Genomic DNA, 19,217 nt, shown 5'->3' with positions numbered 1-19,217 from the left:
CCTGGAGCAACAAAACATTTTTTACCAAAAGGAAATATTATTTTAGCATGAAATCCTAGCCAAGGCTGCCAGGGGCTGTGGAGCCCAAACCTATAAAACCAAGGTCCTTGGAGCACTTAATGAGATTTCCCACCTGATGAGAGGACAGCAATGATCTGAGATTTCCCCAGGAAACTGGTTTCTCCCAATCCTGCTGAAGGGCTGAGCTCATTTTAGTAATAACAGTGAGGATCAGCAGTAGTCAGTCAGCCATGGTGCATCTCCTGTGCATATTAATTAACTCATCAATTTCCTTCCCAAGGGCAAGAGAAGACAGAGGCCCAGAGGCAAGTCTCCAGAGCTTTCCTGCCTCAGGGATGCCGGGAACTCACTAGTATCCTCTCTGAAACGGTCTGCCTCCTAGACAAACTAACTGATCACTTCTACCTGCTTCTTTCTGTTGCAGCCTCTGGCATTTTCCACTAAAAGGCTCCCCTGATGGATAACACAGAAGACTGCCAAAGTTGTGATTTATGCCCACCGTTAAACCCAGGACCTTCTCACCCACCTCCTTAGGCAAAACGCCTTTATCTGCACTGCTTAGAACACCCTGGGGACACATGAAGGGGGAAATTGAGTGCTGTCTCTTTGTCTATAACCTAATTTAAAATTAGTGTGTGCTCTAGTTGTAAATCTTAGATTAAGCTGTTCTTAGCTCATTATATTTTTGCCATTTCATTTTATGTGATAACAATAGTATCAGCATTAAGCAGAATTTATAGTTTTCAAAGTGCTCTCTGGTGTGTAAGTGTATTTGATGCTCACTAAAATGCTATTAGAGAGAAAAGGAAGGGTCGCCAGTCCTATTTGAGTAAAGAGAACCTGTAACACAGAGGTTAAAGGGCTCTCCAAGGTCAAATATCAATTTCTACCATGAAGCAACCTTGTGCAAGGATTGTGTCTACTTGTAAAAATAAATTATTAAGTATTTCAAAGGAATGTAAAATATAGAAAATGTAAAAGCCACATTGTCTATCTCCCAACTGTTAACATATTTCCTTCAGATTCCTTTAAAAAAGTAGATAAAAGGATACAGATAACAGTTTTTAACCACCCCATTTTCTCTCTTCCTTGCTAGAGGTGATTGCTATCTTAAGGTTGCTATCTATCTGTCCATCCTTCTGTCCTTGTTATTAAGCATTTACTACTCTGTAAACTCATAAAACATATATTAAGATTATGTGTACAGTCTTTTTATTATTCATGTTATAGTTTTTTAATCTTTTTATAACTTGCTTTTCTCACTGAACAGGTTTTCTAGATGCCCAAGTTAATTAATGCAGAGCTGCAAGTTAATTGATCTATGTATTCTCCCCCTGAACTATAGTATTTAATTGCATTAATAGACTACAGTTTATTTATCCATTCTCCTGTGCTGTGCTGTGCTTAGTCACTCAGTCGTGTCTGACTCTTTGCAACTCCATGGACTGTAGCCCGCCAGGCTCCTCTGTCCATGGGATTCTCCAGGAAAGAATACTGTCATAATCCACAAATATGCTATGTCTCTCCATTTATAAGGTCTTCTTTTAAGACTTTCAATAACATTTTAGAATATCCTCAATGAGTAACACATCATGATTAGATTTATCCCTAGGTATCTAAGAATTTTTCTTGTTATTCTGAATAAGTTCATTTATTAAATTATCTTTTAAAATAAGGTGTTATGCAAGAATGCTATTGATTTTTTAAAATTGAGAAATAGGATCTTCCATGGTGGTGCTGTGGATAGGAATCTGCCTGCCAACGGAGGAGACAGGGGTTTGATCCCTGATCTGGGAAGGTCTCACACACTACAGCGCAACTAAGCCTGTGCACCACAACTACGCAGCCTGTGCTGTAGAGCTGGGGAGCCGCAACCACTGAGGCCACGGGCTACAACTACTGAAGCTGTGTGCCTAGAGCCGGTGCTCCACAGCAAGAGAAACCACTGCAGTGAGAAGCCCAAGCACTGCAAAAAGAGTAGCCCCAGCTCACCGCATCTAGAGAAAGCCCACACAAAGCAATGAAGACCCAGCGTAGCCAAAAATAAATAAATAAATACGTATTTTTTAAAATTGAGAAATATTTCACATGATGTAAAATTCACCCTTCTAGGGTATACAATTCAGTGGTTTTTAGAATATTCACAAGATTAGTAATTCTGGAATATTTTCATCACAACAAAAAGAAACACTGTACCCAATGTGATGGGTGATAGTTACATTGACTGATTTCTAGATTTTAAATCAATCTTGCATTTCTGGAATCAATCCCTCTTGATCATGGTGTATAATTCTTTTAAAATGCTTCTGATTTTGATTTTCCAATATTTTGTTGAGGCTTTTTGCATCTATACTCACAAGGACTGTTAATATGTAGTTTTCTTTTTCTTACAATGTCTGTGTCTGTTTTGATAGGAGGGTAATATTGGCTTCAGAGAATGACTTTGAAAGTGTTCCCTCTTCTATTTTTTGGAAGAATTTGCAAAGGATTGGTGCTAATTCTTCTTGAAACAGCAGAACTCAACAATGAAGCCACCTGGTTCTGGGCTTATCTTTGTGAGAAGTTTTTTGATTACTGATTTGATCTCTTCACTTGTTGGGGTCTATTCAGATTTTCTATTTCTTCTTGAGTCAATTTTGAACATTTGTGTATTGTTAGGAATTTTCCATTTCATTTGTTATCTAATTTTTTGGCATGCAATTGTTCATAGAATTCTCTTATAATGTTTTCTATTTCTGTAAGATTAGTACTAATGTTTCCTCTTTCACTCCTGATTTTAGTCATTTGAGTCTTCTCTTTTTCTTGGTAACCTACTGAGAGAATTGTTAATTTCTATGATCTTTTAACGGAGAAGGCAATGGCACCCCACTCTAGTACTCTTGCCTGGAAAATCCCGTGGACGGAGGAGCCGGGTAGGCTGCAGTCCATGGGGTCGCTCAGAGTCGGACACGACTGAACGACTTCACTTTCACTTTTCACCTTCATGAATTGGAGAAGGAAATGGCAACCCACTCCAGTGTTCTTGCCTGGAGAATCCCAGGGACAGGCGAGCCTGGTGGGCTGCCGTCTATGGGGTCACACAGAGTCGGACACGACTGAAGCGACTTAGCAGCAGCACCAGCGTGATCTTTTAAAATAACCACTTTCAGTTTCATTGATTTTTCTCAATTATGCTATTGATTTTTGATATTGATATTTTATCAAATAGTCTTATTAGTTCATAGCATTTGTCTGAAGACTCTCTTACATTTACTACAAAGATGATCCTGTATTCTGAAATGAGGATAATTTGGCATCTTCATGGTTCAGTCTAGTACCATATTGATTACAAGTAGTCACATTCCTGACTTCAAAGAGAATGCGTCTTTAATTTCAATATTAAATGTGATGTTAGCTATGACTGCCGCTGCTGCTAAGTCACTTCAGTCGTGTCCGACTCTGTGCGACCCTATAGACGGCAGCCCACCAGGCTCCCCCGTCCCTGGGATTCTCAAGGCAAGAACACTGGAGTGGGTTGCCATTTCCTTCTCCAATGTGTGAAAGTGAAAAGTGAAAGTGAAGTCGCACAGTCGCGTCCGACTCTCAGTGACCTGATGGACTACAGCCCACCAGGCTTCTCCATCCATGGGATTTTCCAGGCAAGAGTACTGGAGTGGGGTGATACCCTTTATTAAGGAGTAGCAATTTCCTTTCATTCCAGATTGGCTAAAATGCTTTATCTTAAATCAATATTTAATTTTATCAGATGTTTCTAGATACATTCAGTTGCTCATAAGAGTTTTTCCTTTACTCTATTAAAAATGAATTAATTTACATAGATTTTTTCCAAATGTTAAAAATTATTACTCTCCTTGAATAAGAGTTATTACATGAATTTGGCTTACTAAAAATTTATTTAGGATCCTCTGCACTTATGTTTATAGATTAGAAGGGCCTCTACCTTTATTCCCCATATATCCTGTGGTTTGTTGTTGCTGTTTCTTTCTGTCTTTCCTTCCTTCCTTTGGTTCTCTCTCTTTCTTCCTTTTTTTCTTTCTCCTCCTTTCTTTCCTTCCTTACTTTCTATTTCCTTTCCTTCCTTCCTTTCTTTTCTGGTAAGAGTGGTTCTGTAATACAGAGATATCCTGTTCCTCCAAGTTATGGTAGAATTTGGTATAAAACCATCTGAAGCTGATGGTTTATGTGTTTTAGGACAGAGCATGCTGGATTTTTGTTAAAGATTCACCAATTCAATTATATCTTCCTGGCCAATTAATAATCATTAAAATCATTGTCATGCCTCATTTAATGCTTTTTGCTTTAAATTCTGTGCTAGTCATTACACCAAGCTTGTTTTGGTTAGTATTGTCCAAATATACTTTTTCTTAACTCTTGATGTTCAAAGTTTCTATATCCATGTGATTATGAATGTCTCATAATTTGATTATAGGTGGAATTTTTAGAAGCTGTCTGAAAGTTTCTTCTCTTAATAGGAAGATATAATACGTACATTTATTGAGATTAGAACTATTAAAATTACTTCTACCATCTTATTTATTGTTTTTGATTCATCTTGTATTTTTTCTTCTTCTTTTCTTTTTCTTTCTAACTTTCCACTGATCAATCTAATTTTCTTCATTCTTTCTTTTCCCTCTACTAGTTTGGAAGTTAAACTTATCATTTCTGTAATTTAAGGTGTTTTCTTAACATACCTGATTTAGCACAATAGAAAGTTAATAAATAAGATATACTGAAATAAAACAAGAATTTTGAGCTCTTAAACTCTATAACCACCCTCCTGTTTTTCATGTAGTCTGTATGAATCTCATTTTTCATAATTTCTTGAGTTATTCTCATATTTTGGTCCCACCCATTTGAAATTAGAAATTATTATTTTTATATTTTATATGTTATGTTGGATTTATGAACACATTTTCTAATTTCTTTTTCTTTTTGGCTGCCATGAGGCATGTAGGATCTTAGTTTCCTGAGCAGGGATCAAACCTGTACACCATGAAATGGAAGCTCACAGTCTTAACCAATGGAAGTCTTAACCAGGGAGGTCCTCATACTTTCTAATTTCTATTGTCCTTATTACAACTTTCATCTCATTCCTTCTTTTGACCCTCAGTATTTTCATTATCAAAGCCCATCCTTCGACTTCCCTGGTGGTTCAGTGGTAGAGAATACTTCTGCCAATGCAGGGGACACAGGTTCGATCCATGGTCTGAGAAGACACCACATGCCTCAGGGCAACTGAACCCAGGCCCCATAGCTACCGAGCCAGTGTTCTATAGCCCACGGACCATAGCGAGAAAAGCCACTGCAATGAGAAGTCCATGCTAGAGAGCACCCCAGCTAGAGAGTAGCCCCTGCTTGCTGCAACTAGAAAAAGCCCACACACAGAAACAAGGACCTAGCACAGCCAAAAGTTAAACAACAAAAGAGCCCATCCTTTTGTGGCTCTTGTAATGAAGAAAGGCTGTTAAGCTCTATAGTTTCAGGTTCTTTAAAATATTCTTTATCTCAAATTTACTCTTGAATAATTGTTTAGTTGCGTATTGAATTCTAGATGACATTTCTTTTCCTCCAGCACTTTGAAAATGTCATTTTGACCTTAATTATAAGAGCTAGTTAAAAATACTAACAATGCACACATTGTTGTTTATTATTAATGTGTCTTTCATCTTCAATTACCCTTATGATTTTCTTTTTGTGTTTGATGTTCTATAGGCTCACAATTAAGTGTCTGGGTGTGAATTTATTTTTTATTTATTATTCTCAAGACTTGTGGATTCTTTAACTTGAAGAGTCATGTTTTTTTGTTGTTGTTTTTTAAATAAATTTTGGAGAAGTCTTAGCTATTGTCCCTTCTAATATTGCTTCTCTTTCTCTATTTTCTTCTCCTGGAATAGCTAATAGAAATATTTTAGGCTTTCTCATTTATTCATTCTTACCCCTTAATATTTCTTTCTTATTTTGTATCAATTTATTTCTCAGCTAAATTAAAAATAATTTCTTTCACTATCATTCAGCTCACTAGTTCTCTCTCTCCAGTACAAACTAATCTGCTGCTTAACCTATCCATTAAAGAAGTTTCATTTATTCAAATTCGGTTTCTCTTTAATACATTTCTTCATTTCGAAAATGATTGCCCACTCTTTTAGCATGGTTTCTATTCCTTCTTTTTAAGACCTTAAAAACTAGGTATATTTTTACACCTAATTTTATACTTTAATTTTTTAAAGCTCACCAATTGTCCTACTATCTTTGAATGTGATGACTGGCTTATTACACTTGGCATAATGTCCTCAAGGTTTATCCATGTTACAGCGTGTGTCAGAATTGTCTTCATTTAAGGCTGACTAATATTCCATTGATGTATATGCTACATTTTTTATTCATTCACGTATTGAAGGATACTTAGGTTGCTCCCCTGGTAGCTCAGATGGTAAAGAATCTACCTGCAATATGGGAGACCTGTGTTCGACCCCTGGGTCAGGAAGATTCCCCTGTAGGAGGGAATGGCTACCCACTCCAGTATTCTTGCCTGGAGAATCCCATGGGCAGAGGCTATAGTCCATGGGGTCTCAAAGAGTTGGACATGACTGAGCAGCTAATACTTTGGGTTGCTTCTGCCTCTTGGCTTTTATGAGTAATGCTGCCATAAACATGGGCATTTAAGTACATAATCACCTCCTTTTCAAAAAAAAAAAATCTCCTGGTCTTGCACAGTTTCCCACACTTGGGGAAAATGATTAATTTTCCATTCTTTACAGTGTATCTGTGGTACTTTTAGAATTGCCCAGATTAGCTGAACCATCAAATTATAACATATATTTATTTATATATTTATAATTCTCCATTATTAGATTTGAATGTCCCACAGGTAAGTATAGTCTACATTTTAGAACTGCCTTTCAAAGGACCAGTGTTCATTGCCAATGTTATATTTATTTTCTCTTTATAGAATAATAGTCTCTCATCTTTAGATATGATGCCATCCCACTAAGTGTTGGGTTAATCCTTGAAATTAAATTTTCACTCTTTTGGGATCTGGGAAGGGTTGAGAAATACTTGCTACTCATTTGGGATGAACACTGAGAGAGCCTTAGTTCACTGTGACGCCCACCGTGTGTGTACAGGTGAGATAACTGTGTTCGCTGCACTTGTTCTCTGATTCCACATTTGAGATGTGTGGTTGCTGTCATGGGACAGGGGCCTTCTTAGTTACCAACAGCAGGTGAGCCTCTCAGATGCTGTAATCTAATTTCATTAGCTTACAGGATAGAAAAGCTTCATTCTGAAATGTTAACCCACCTAGAAACTCAGTAACACCTTCAGAATGCCTGACCTTTTCATAATCTTTTTTTTTTTTTTTCCACCACGGCATGTGGCACTTCTGGACCAGGGATTGAACCTGCCCCCCACCCCCCGCCCCACCCCGCCTAGCAGAGGAAGTGCTGAGTCTTAACACTTGGGCCACCAGGGAAGTCCTCCCATAATATTTTGACTTTTGGGCTAAGGCTTGCATGGTGGCTCAGATGGTAAAGAATCTGCCTGCAGGCAGGAGACCTGGGTTTGATCCCTGGGTCAAGAAGATCCCCTGGAGTAGGGAATGGCTACCCACTCCAGTATTCTTGCCTGGAGAATTCTACAAACAGAGAAGCCTGGCAGGTTACAATCCATGGAGTTGAAAAGAGTTGGACACGACTGAGCGACCAACACAGACACAGATAAACACACACACACACACACACACATACACACTAAGGTTTGCAAATTCCAAGGAATAAACGGATAAGGACATTGAGGAAACTATCAGTACCCAAGGTTATCTTTATTTGGCTAGAGATGATGGAACTCAAGTCAGTTAAGCTTCCAATCTGTCCTTCAGTTAAAATGTACTCTAAAGAAGAATTTTTATCCATCACGAAGATGTTTATTTCCTATGAAGAGGGAATGTCTAAAAGTCAAATTGTGGATGGAGCCATCACTAATCAGCTGTGTGGTTCCTGGCAAGTTTCTTAAACACAGGTTCAACAAAACTAGAGAACAGAATACCTAATCTAAGAGGGTTATTGTGATAATTAAATATTGCAATATTTAAGTTTGTTTTTTATTAATAGCTGTTACAAATTTATGTAAAATATATTTTACATAATGTGAGAGCACTAAAAAATGTGAAGTACTATTAAAAATATAAGGAAAATGTAATTATCATCATCATTATTACTTCCGGTTCAGAAGAATGCATAGTCAAGAAGTAGACACTAGGAGCAGAACCAAGCTTACTGGGAAGGAGGATGAGGCCAATCAGCTGGGCTGATGATGCATCTGAGTCTACTAACAACCAAATGTCCAGTATCAGCACTTGAATGATAAGGTCAAACCCTCTTGTGGTCACTGAATACCCTGGGCAAACTCTGAAGTAACCTACAGAGTCTGAGACCCAGTCTCCACACTTGTCCCAACTAGGCCCACCTGGAACAGTGCTAGACAAGTAATAGATCCCAAAGAAATGTCATTTATTCCTATATTTGTATCATATTACATTCTAATTATACAAATGACATAGTCACACTTCAGGTAATTTGGAAAAAGTGATAAAAGAAAACAAATTTTAAAGCCACCTACAATCTCTTCACTTTAGCAGAAATTTTACCACACTTTGATGTACTCTGTCTTATATTTTCTGAATTCAGGAAGCCATGAGTTTAATCACAACTGTAAAGGCAATTTACATTCTACTTACTTCCCTCCTTAAAATTATATCATGAGCATTTTCTTTGCTTATGTTTCAACATTAGCATAGGTTTTTAGAATTGGTAAAACATTCTATCCATTCAGTAGACAATTGCCAGTCTCCCATTGTTGGATATCTATGTTCCTTCCATTTAAAAAAAATTACATAATGCTATAATGGACAATTTTATGCATTTAGATTTTCTTGTAGTTAAGATTATTTTATTAGAATAGATTCACAGAAAAATTCCTGACCCAAAGGGAGTCAATATGTTTATGGATCTTGATACAACTTGCGAGATTACCTTCCCATGAATTCAACCGACTTAAAATCTCCAAAAGTTATTAGTGCTCATTTTACCATACTGTCTCCAGCATTGGGAAGTAGACATCTTTATTTTTTGTTAACATCATATGTGGAAAATGGTATCCCATAGTTATAATTCACATTTCTACTTTAGATAAAGCAGGAAAAAAATTCCCAACTGTTGGTATATTCATTGTTTTTCCACTTTTGTACATTGTCTGTTTAATCCTCTCAGCTGCTGAATAAATAATTTTGATGATTCATATAAGGGAGACAATTAGGTCTGTCCAGCAAAAAGAGTACTGATAACTCAGGGTGAATTAAGTGGTTTGACCTCTGTTTCTTCATCCATAAAACAAGTGGTTTCTACATCTACACTACCATATGTAAAATAGATAGCCAACAGGCATTTACTGTATGACTCAGGAACTCAAACCAGGTGTCTGTAACCACGCAGAGGGATAGGAAGGGGTCGGAGGTGGGAAGAGGGTTCAAGAGGGAGAGGACATATGTATACCTGTGACTGATTTGTGTTGATGTATGGCAGAGACCAACATGATATTGTAAAGCAATTATCCTTCAATTAATAATTAATAAATTTAATTAAAAAAACAAGAAGTTTCTAGAATCAGCAGAGATACACCATATGAAATGGTTGGTGAACTCTCAAGTGGTTTAGAAAGACAATGGAACATTAATATTGTTACTCTCAATACTTCGACAGCCTAGAGTTCTAAAATTCACAAAGAGAATGGCTCTAAGAAAAATATGCTGGGTGAAGGAACAAAATCAGGCCAAATGATGAGATGCTGGAGGACTCCATGTACTAACCTAACAGTTTCCCACCAAAACAGTGATGCAGAATCTATTCCAGCCCTCATTTTCCTGAATAAGCTAGAAGTAATCCATATTGGGCAAGACTGGGAGTTGACCTAGTACAAAGTTACCTTTGCTTTCAACTAGAATTGCCTGGATAGTAAGTACATATAAATAAAAACTTCTTTCTCCTTAGGGGGGATTCTACTGCTAAGGGAGAGAAAAGATAACTGCCCTCCCAATTGTTGCATATATTCAAAATGCGCATTATGGTTGTCCCAGTAAGTGTGGCTGTGTGAGAGCCAATATGTGAGACACAACTATATGGCTCTATTGTTGATGGTGGTGGGTTTTGTTAATTTGTCTGCAGGTTAGTTGGTTGGTTGTATTCACAATTTTTTTTTCAGAAAAGTAAAACATTGCTTAGGGGATAAGTGATAAATTTTTTTCTTCTATTTTTCTGTATTTTTATTAATGAGATGTTATTCCTGCGATACGGAAATGCAAAGAATGTCTTATGTAAACAAATCTCTAGGTGATCAATGAAAAATGTTTTTTAAATGTTTCCAAAAGCTGCATAATTGAAATGTGAAAATGGAAGGTGGGGAGAAAAGACTGCTTTACTAGCAGGAAATATCCTGCTCTGTGTTCTTTGACAGATGTCCAAGTGTCAGCCAAAGGTTGGACCTGCAGGGCAGATAGTGAAGCAAAAATTTCAGCTTGAGTGAAGCCATTACCAGTTCCTGTCAGACACTGGGGTGGGGGTTGGGGAGGAGGGGGGCAGAAAACTCAATGACTGCAGGGCTTGACAGGTAACATTCAGTGAGCAGCTGAGACATTTTTACTACAACCAGGTAAAAGTAAGAACCACCCAGCTTAGGCTCTCCCCAATCCTTGAGCCTCAGAAACATAGAACAATTGATTGTAATTTTAAGCTGCTAAATTTGAGGATAATTTATTAGGCAGTAATAGATAACTAACTGGTTACTGACCGAATTGTACAGAATCATTCATGATAATAAGTGATAATAACTAAATCAGTTTTTTAAAAAGTGAGCGGGTGAGATGGAGACAAAAATATTTCACTTTCCTCTCTACTGTTAAAAAAAAAAAAAGAAGATAACATTGGTCACACTGACAAAAAGAAGAGGTGGGAACTTCTGGTCCAGTGGTAGGGGATGCTTGCCAGTGCAGGGTACACGGAGTCGATCCCTGGTCTGGGAGTATTCCACACGCCTCCGGGAAACTAAGCCGGTGCACCGCACCTGCAGAGTAGCCTGTGTGCAGCAGTGAAGACCCAGCACAGCCAAAATTATTTAATTAATTATGTTTTTTTTTTTTTTAATAAAGATAAAAAAGGAGAGATGGGCCTAGGCTGGACTGGATTTCAGCCCTTACTACAGGGTCAGTGTTTTTTCATGGCATGCACCATGCCAGCTCCCCTGTTCAAGAGACAGAAATCCCAGATTTCTGTGTGAACCTTTTCAATCCCGAAGACAAGTACTTCACATTTTTTAAAATTCTGAGAGCCCAGCAAACACTTCTGTGCCCCCATTTAGACCCCTGGCCACCAGTTTGCGAACCCTAGATCCGTGGCTATTTTCTCGTGGGTTTGGCTGTTTTCCGGACCAATAAGGTAAGCTCGGAGCCTCGGTTTACCCACGTACACAGGCGGGGATTGGGGCAGATGGTTCCGTGCGGGCGCTGCCTGGGTGTACTGGCTCGGGCACAGCGCATCCTCGAAGAGTGGATACGAAGAGTAAGCGTTTGCATCTTTGAATTCAGGGAGAAGTAGTCTCTGTGTGCGGTCAGGTGACCCGGGTCTGATCTGCTCAGGCACGGGCGATTTAGGGGAAGTGAAGCTATAGGAGATGCCCTTGTGGAAATGCAAGTTTCTGCGTTATCCTCCTTCCAGCGTATCCTGGGGGTTAGGCAGCCCTTCTCCTGCCCTCACCCGGGGCCAGGACACAGAGGTGGACTCGAGTCTAGCTCTAGTGCCTGTCCTGTTGGGGAAAAGTTGGCTTGGAACCCTCCTCTAGCATTCAGCCATACAGGGGCTTGGAATCCCGGAGCCCAGTCGCTCTACAGGAGAGAGAAAAGGAGAGAGCTGCTGGCCCGCGACCTCCGCGAGCTGTTGCCATGGCCACAGCAGACTTTTGCTGTGAAGTGCGGTGACCACACCCCCAACTTCCCTTCTCCTCTCGCCTTCTGGATGACGTCATGGGCGTCCTCGGCGCTGACTGGCTACCTGTGGGTCGGTCTCGCCTTTAAAGCAGCCGTTCTCCCCCGACCCCCGCAGCTGCAGCGACGGTGTCGGCGCCGAGGGCACCCTGCCGGGACTCTGGATCCGCCTCTCGCCCGGTCGGAGCGGCCACGGCTCCGGACAGCACCGATTACCGGAGAGAGGCAAGTGTTCAAGGATGCTTCACAGGTTTTTTCCTTAAGCTCCATCTCCCTCCCGAATCCTCCCCGCTCCTACCCGCACCCCTGCCCCCACATCTTCAGCTTTTAGGGGAGAAGCGAGGAGCCGGCGGCGGGGTGGTGAGGGGATTTCTTCCAGAGAGGAGTGGAGAGCAGTGACCTTTCTTCCAGGCCGTGGCGACCCAAGCCAGGTAAAATCCCCACCAGGATCCCCGGTCCAGTTCTCTGCCTCAGGGCCAAGGGTGTGGGGTTGGAGGAACTGCAGAGCGGAACTGAGGTTCCCCAGGATGAGCCTGGGGCTGCCTTGGGGGGCCAAAAGGGGACAACCGACCTTGGCATCTGCCAAAGGTGCTGCAGCTGCCCCCAAATTCAGGAAGCGGGGCGGGGAAGACGGTAAGGGCGCCTGGAAAGCAGGAAGCGGCTCCTAAACCTGACACCCCAGCGCTCCAAAGAGGGTGCTCGACCCGCTCGGAGCAATGGGGGCGTTTAGTTCTCGTACCCACTCCGCCGGGCGACGCTGAAACCCGGTCTTCCGTCTGTTTGGCTGGGTTCAGCGCCCCATCCGAGATGCGCAGCACCCCCCGACCCCGGAGTGCGCGGTCTCCGGCCACAACCTCCCCAAGCTCACCGTGGCCGCCTCCCGGTCTCCCGCGCTCCTCGCTTTTCAGATTCCGAATTCAAGCCGACCTGTTGCACGCAGAAAAGCGGCAGGGTGAGGTGTTCCAGGGCTCTCCTCCCCGCCTTGCCGGCCTCCGCCCGCCACGAGATCTGACAGCCAGGAGCCCCCGGGACCTTTCGTGCAGACGCCGAGAGCCTAATGCCGAAAGAGAAAAGGTGTAAGTGCTGGGAGGCCACCGGGTAATTATCCCACTGCAAACTGCCGCACTGTTATTGTGGCAAATCATCCCGCTAACCCGGGGAAGGAAAAGGAGAGGCGCGGGGGATTGAGCCGGGCAGGGAGTCGGGTCTACTGCAAAAAGCGCATCCAGTGCAGACAAGTCCTAGTCTAGCCTTTTACCCTGGCGGCAGACGGAGCGCCTGCGCTTTACGTCCCTACCTCGGAGTTAAAACGGGTCGGCTGATGGTCCCCAGAGCCCCTCCGCAGCGAGTCCGAGACTTCAGCTTCAGCACCAGAGGGTGGACAGCGCCCTGCCGGTCTTCCCCCAAGGGTGGGTTCCCGCCGGTACTCTGCTTCTTAGCCCAGTTCCCCAGATCCCTCGCGAGGGAGGCTGGGAGGCGAGACAGGGTTCACCAAGAAAAGGAGGGGAAGGGTTTCATCTTCCCTATTTTCAGGAGTTTAAGTATCAAATTCTGGGAGGGCATTCTATCGTCCCTCCTCTAAAAGCATTTGGAATAACTTGGTGCCAAGTACAGGCAGGTTGTCGAAGAGGAAAGATGCACACCTGTAAGTGGTGAGCTTAGGCACAAGTGGGACAGTGGTTCCAAGTCACATTCTCTCTACTGCGAAACCCCCTTCTCTCTCACTCTCCCCGAAGTCTCCATAGGCCTTAATGCCGGTAAATGAAGAGAAAAGCGTGGAATGGTGGGAGGAGATATCGAGCTATGGAGGTCAAGGTAAAAACCACATTTATCAGGGCTGCAACAACTTAGTGAAGATGAAATCTGTCCAAATTGCACGTTGAGGTCCGTTTAGCCAAAGGAGCACAGAGTGCCCTTTGTGTTAGGAGGTGAATGACTATTTTGCCAAGAAGGAAAATAGCCACCAAAGGGAAGATGTTATCACAAAAGGGCGAACAGGGGTGGTGGAGGAAGAGAGGGGGACAGGACCCCGCCCCCCCCCAACTAGAGTGTGGTTGCCAGGCAACCAGCCCAGCCTCTTGTTTCCCTGGTTACACTGAGTGGAGGGTCTTTGGCTATTAATTTATCTGTAAGCACCTTTATTCTTGAAAATATCTGCTTTGGTGCTCCTGCCTTCGCTGGTCTGGATGTGAGTCAACAACCGCTTCCTCAAAATTCCTGGGGGGAAGAGTAAATCCTGGAAGGCAAATTATTTTTTTTTTAATCAAGGTGCCTGGCGAAGCAGCTACCTTTCTGCCACCTCAGTCCTTCCTTTCCTTTCTCCCACCTCCTTCAGAAAGGTAATCATATCCTACCCTGTCCTTTCTCTGGGGTTTACTGGGGCTTTTATTTTCTCCTATGATCCTTTAGACAGAAGGGCTCATCCCCTGCCACCCCAGCCCTGTGCGCTTTGCTTTTTTCCCTTTACATGAGAAAGACACATTTGTTCTTCATGAACTGGAGGGAGAGAGGAAACTGTCCAACAGTGTCTCCAGTAGAGAGAGGCTTTTTCCTTGGTTTGGCAGTGATTCCTTCCTTCCTAAACACCCCTCATGCTGGAGAGGGTGAATTCTTGATTACCCCTCTCTTTTCACCTCTTCCCACAGACCACACAGAAAGCACAAGTGGTGAAAAATGGGACTCCCTTGCAAAAGCCATTTGCATCACCAGCATCAGATTCCTCAAAATTCTATTTTCTTTCTCTTAGCTCTGCCTTCATAATTAGGAAATGAAGCACTTAAAGCTTCAAATCTTCTGAGCTTTTTCATTTCCCTGGATTGACAAACACTGATTCTGCTTTTCACCTATCAGACTAGTCTGCCTGCATTCATTCACAGTATCTGGGTAGAAAATCACTTTACCCATAATTTCTCAAAGGCAGATGTAACATTCTCAGGATGACTGAAGGGGAAATTGCCAGTAAGTTAACAGAACAACCTGAGCTCTACGCACTACTTTACTCAGAATACTTCTTAAGAGCTATGAACTTTCTTTTTCTACAATAAAACTTTGTTTTAAACTGAGCTATCACTTGACAACAGAGGAATAGAGGAAATCTCTCTTCCAGGTATTAACTATCATTTTTATCTTTGTTGCTCTGCATTACAGACACACATATCCTTACTTTTCACCTTTTCTTTCACTCATTGCTAATGTAAAATTTTTTTTAAAAGATCATTATAATTCCAGACTAAGTTGAATGCCAAAATTAACCTCCATAGGCTGGCTAGATATAATTTTGGGGACATTTACATTAAAATGCTCTCCCCTCACACGTTACTATAGAAACTTCTTTTTAGTTCAGACCAGACAGCTGGTCTGCTTTTTGTACTTTTCTTCCCAAAGAAGTGCCTTCCTTTATGAATTCTCTGGGGCAGCTATCATTGATCACATCAATAAAGTCCCATAGCAACAGTGTTGTTTTTTTTTAATTATTATTCTCTTTCTGCTCATTTTCTTTATGGACAAAGGGTCTACTTTGCTTTCAAGAAGAGAACTGAGATCTTACTGGCCAGAAGGGAAGAAGCATTCTTTCATTGGTTGGTGTATGTTGCCTTGTCAACCAATCAGAGGATGCCATTTATCCTTTTCTGACTAGCTAAGTGAGCAGGGTACCCAGAATGATTGAATCTGCTTTAGTACCATCCAGTAGCGGTAAAGGATGGAACTCAGAGTTCTGAGACCCAGGATGTGCTATTTGCTTTGGCCAATTCAGATTCATTTGACTTGCAAAGATGAATTTTGTTACCTAGTTACTTGTAGCTTACTCGAACACATCTGAATTACATATTATTCTTTTTTAAAAAAATTTTTATTTTATTTTTGGTTGAGCTTGGTTTTCAGTGCTGCCTGGACTTTCTCTAGTTGTGATGAGCAGAGGCTACTCTCTAGTTGCGATGTGCAGGCTACTCATTACGTTGGCTTCTCTTGTGGAGCATGGACTCTAGAGCTCAGGCTTAGTAGTGGCGGTGCTCGGGCTTAGTTGCTCCGCAGCATGCGGAATCTTTCTGGACTGGGGATCAAACCCCTGTTCCCTGCATTGGACAGGCAGATTCTTAACCACTGGACCATGAGGAAGTCCTGAATTACACATTATTCTGTGAATTTTTTTCATTTTAAAATATATTACGATCATCATTCTTCCAAGTCCATGCAGATTATGGGTATCAGCACACCAATGGTCCAGGGATCTTTGTGATTTCCCTTAGAAGTATAGAATTTTTCCTCACCCTAAGGGATTTGGTGAAAACTGAGTTGAGGTTGGGAAGCTAGAAGAGGAAAGAGCTTTGTTCCTTATGATGAACGCATATCTCAGCGTTTGGATTCATTCTGTCCAACTTTGATGTCCCTGGTAGTTGTATTTGTTTGTTTTTCTATTTTAATTCTTCACAGCTGTCTTCTGGCCTACATTTTCAGTGATGAAAAGGTGGATAGATGCAGACAATGACCCTCTAATTTGGTGTAAGAGAAGATATAACTTTCCAGGAAGGCTGTGACAGGTAGGTGGTAGAGATCCCTGGGACTGGAGATTACCCAAATCTCTCATGGTGCTGGAGTTGGGCAGGTCTTTTTTTTTTCTTTCTCCCTCTTCCAAACAGTCTTGCTTAGGGATGCTCACATTAGTCTCCACTTCTCAAAAAGGAAAAAGAAGTGAAGTCGCTCAGTCGTGTCCAACTCTTTGTGACCCCACAGACTGTAGCCTACCAGGCTCCTCTGTCCATGGGATTTTCCAGGCAAAGTACTGGAGTGGATTGCCATTTCCTTCTCCAGGGGATCTTCCCTATCCAGGGCTCGAACCCGGGTCTCCCGCATGGTAGACAGACGCTTTACCGTCTGAGCCACCAAGGGCACGTCAAAGTTCCTTCTCTTCCAAGACAGAAATCATCTGACAACAGCCTAAGAAACCTTAATGTAAGTACAGACCCCATTGGTCAGTCTTTTCTTGTTCTTGGCTGGAGGGGATCCTGGGAGTGGACAGAATCTCGACCATGATGGTGCTATCAAGAGCCACCTCCTTTAGCGACCCCATCTATGCCAGAGTCTGACTGGGGCAATGACCTAACTCTAAGCCTTTCAATAATAGGGGCTATGTCATGTATACCTTTGATTCCCTGGAGCTTAGTCACACTTAAAGTAGGGACTCAGCAAGTATTTGAACTGAATCTTACAGGCTAGTGTCAGGACAAGTCCCTCAACTTCGTGTTTATGACAATGGCAGCTGTAGCCTGCACCCTCCCCCGCCCCTCTCTTCCCATATTCCCTAGCTCTCTTCACAAAAAGATAAATGAAGGCTCAGTTAATTGTTTCCATGGTTACATGGAATGGCCACCCTGAGGATCCCTATCACCCCTTACTGTCAGAAGGAAAAAGAGAGGAGGGGTTTGGGGATCTTTGTCAAGGAGGAAACCATGGAAACAAGCGTTGCTAAGGGGATGGTGCTAAATTCAGAGGAAAGAAACTAAAAGTGGGGAGAGGGAGTTGATGGGCTCAAGGGCAGGTCAGTTTTTCAAAGTACATTTCTCTGAAGCTTCAGCAGCCTCTTTCACTTCTTGCATCTTCCCCCCAACCCAGACGGAGCCCAGAGTTTAAAAATTTTAGAAAACTGGGGCTGCTGTCAGGTTCAAGGCCATCTCCACTGGTCCTGCAAGGAAAAAGCCAATGACAGTGGATTTGTTGTGTTCACACCTCATGATTATACTCTTATCTCTGAACTCTGCCTCACTGCTGATCAGTTTCATCTAATATGAGCCAGGCTCTTGCGAGGCTTTGGAAAATAATCATCAGCAAAATAGTCCCTGCTTGCATGGTGAGCTGATAGCAGGACAGTCCCTTGGTGGCTTTAGAGGCAGGATTTGCTCACATGGGCTGGACTGGACAGTCCTGCATAGCAGGACATGGCAGTGTCCAGGAGTCTCTCCAAACTCTCTATGTAATACCTTTTAGCTTATCTATTACTATCTGAAGTTTACCTGAGAGCTTGCTGGGAAAGGCCAGTTTTTCCTGGGAATACCTAGGGCTCTGGCCCCTCCAGTGACCCTTCACCTTGGTTAGCCTTGCCTTCTGATATTAGCACTCTTGTCTCTGAAACTGCACACCAAGGATGATGAACTAGTCCTCTCTCAACAGTGCCAAAGAGACTTAGGTTTTTTGTTTTTAAACTTTTTGGCTGCAGCACTCAGCATGCAGGATCTTGTTTGCTCCACCAGGGAACTGAAACTGCACCTTCTGCAGTGAAAGCTTGAAGTCTTAACCATCCTGGTAACTCAGAAGGTAAAGAATCTGCCTGCAATGCAGGAGACCTGGAAGATCCCCTAGAGAAGGAAATGGCAACCCACTCCAGTATTCTCGCCTGGAGAATACCATGGACAGAGGAGCCTGGCAGGCTACAGTCCATGGGGTCGCAAAGAGTCGGACACGACTGAGCAACTAAAACACACACACACAGTTATTTTCTTTTACAAGAAGTTATCGGCAATAAATCCCTCTTTCTTCCTTGATGACTTAGCTGGGATGGGGAGCCCTCAAGGCCATGCACCTTGGAGTTGCAGAGTTAGCACCTTGCTAGGGAGTGGAGGAGGGGGCAGTCTTAGCCTCCTGGAGAGGGACACCCCTCTCCCCTCTATCAGGCTGACTGCTGGAAGGGGCTGAGCCTCCCAGCTGGGTGCTGCTGGTCTCCTCCACATCCCCTCCTCTTCAGTTGCTCTGGGCCAGCCCTTCCCCACTCCAGGCGGGTGGAGAGAACCAGCCCAGAGATGGAGGGATGGGCTACAGAGGAAGAGCCGGTAATTAAGAAGAGAAAGAATTAAAAGCAGCACAAAAGGGAAGGGTAATTATCCTTCAGCTGCTGCAGAAATACAATTAGGGCCCTGGTCTTGGAGCCGCCAGGATATTGTGGCTTTGGCTAATTAAGAAGCGGATATCCCCTGCCAGGACAATTAGTGGCCTGCCTGGCCAGCGAAGGGCGGGGCGGGGGCCCTTTCCCTCCCCTCCATCAGGGTCCAGGCCTGAGGAAATGAAGCACAGAGCCCAGCTGGGGTGGGGGGTGGGGCGGGGTGGAGGTAGGGGGGCAGGACTAGAACCCCTTCTACCCGGTCCCTGCACCGCTTCCCCTTTTCCCTCCCCTTTCTAG

General features: G+C 42.8%; 1 protein-coding gene across 3 annotated transcripts; it reads left to right on the top strand.

Annotated features, from left to right (window-relative positions):
* The first annotated feature begins 12,142 nt into the window (after positions 1–12,142).
* Positions 12,143–18,577, top strand: LOC147349729 (uncharacterized). Of its 3 annotated transcripts, XR_015150095.1 has the most exons (7): positions 12,143–12,480; positions 12,958–13,125; positions 13,319–13,458; positions 13,786–13,864; positions 16,505–16,587; positions 16,859–16,999; positions 18,295–18,577. XR_015150095.1 is itself a non-coding variant. In XM_086364667.1 (3 exons), the coding sequence occupies exons 1-3, from the start codon at positions 12,857–12,859 to the stop codon at positions 13,812–13,814; spliced, it is 438 nt and encodes a 145-aa protein (XP_086220793.1). In that variant the 5' UTR covers positions 12,150–12,856; the 3' UTR covers positions 13,815–13,938. The 3 variants fall into 3 exon arrangements, 1 of the variants encoding a protein (XP_086220793.1); XR_015150094.1 differs by having other exon boundaries at positions 12,150–13,125; XM_086364667.1 differs by lacking the exons at positions 16,505–16,587; positions 16,859–16,999; positions 18,295–18,577 and having other exon boundaries at positions 12,150–13,125; positions 13,786–13,938.
* The last annotated feature ends 640 nt before the right edge of the window (positions 18,578–19,217 follow it).

This window comes from Bos grunniens, chromosome 21 (assembly GCF_055505025.1).
Source record: "Bos grunniens cultivar Pamir isolate PY7600 chromosome 21, Bosgru_T2T1.0, whole genome shotgun sequence".
Taxonomy (NCBI): Eukaryota; Metazoa; Chordata; class Mammalia; order Artiodactyla; family Bovidae; genus Bos; species Bos grunniens.
Note: the sequence above shows the minus strand (reverse complement) of the source record. Positions and strands in the feature narration are given on the sequence as shown.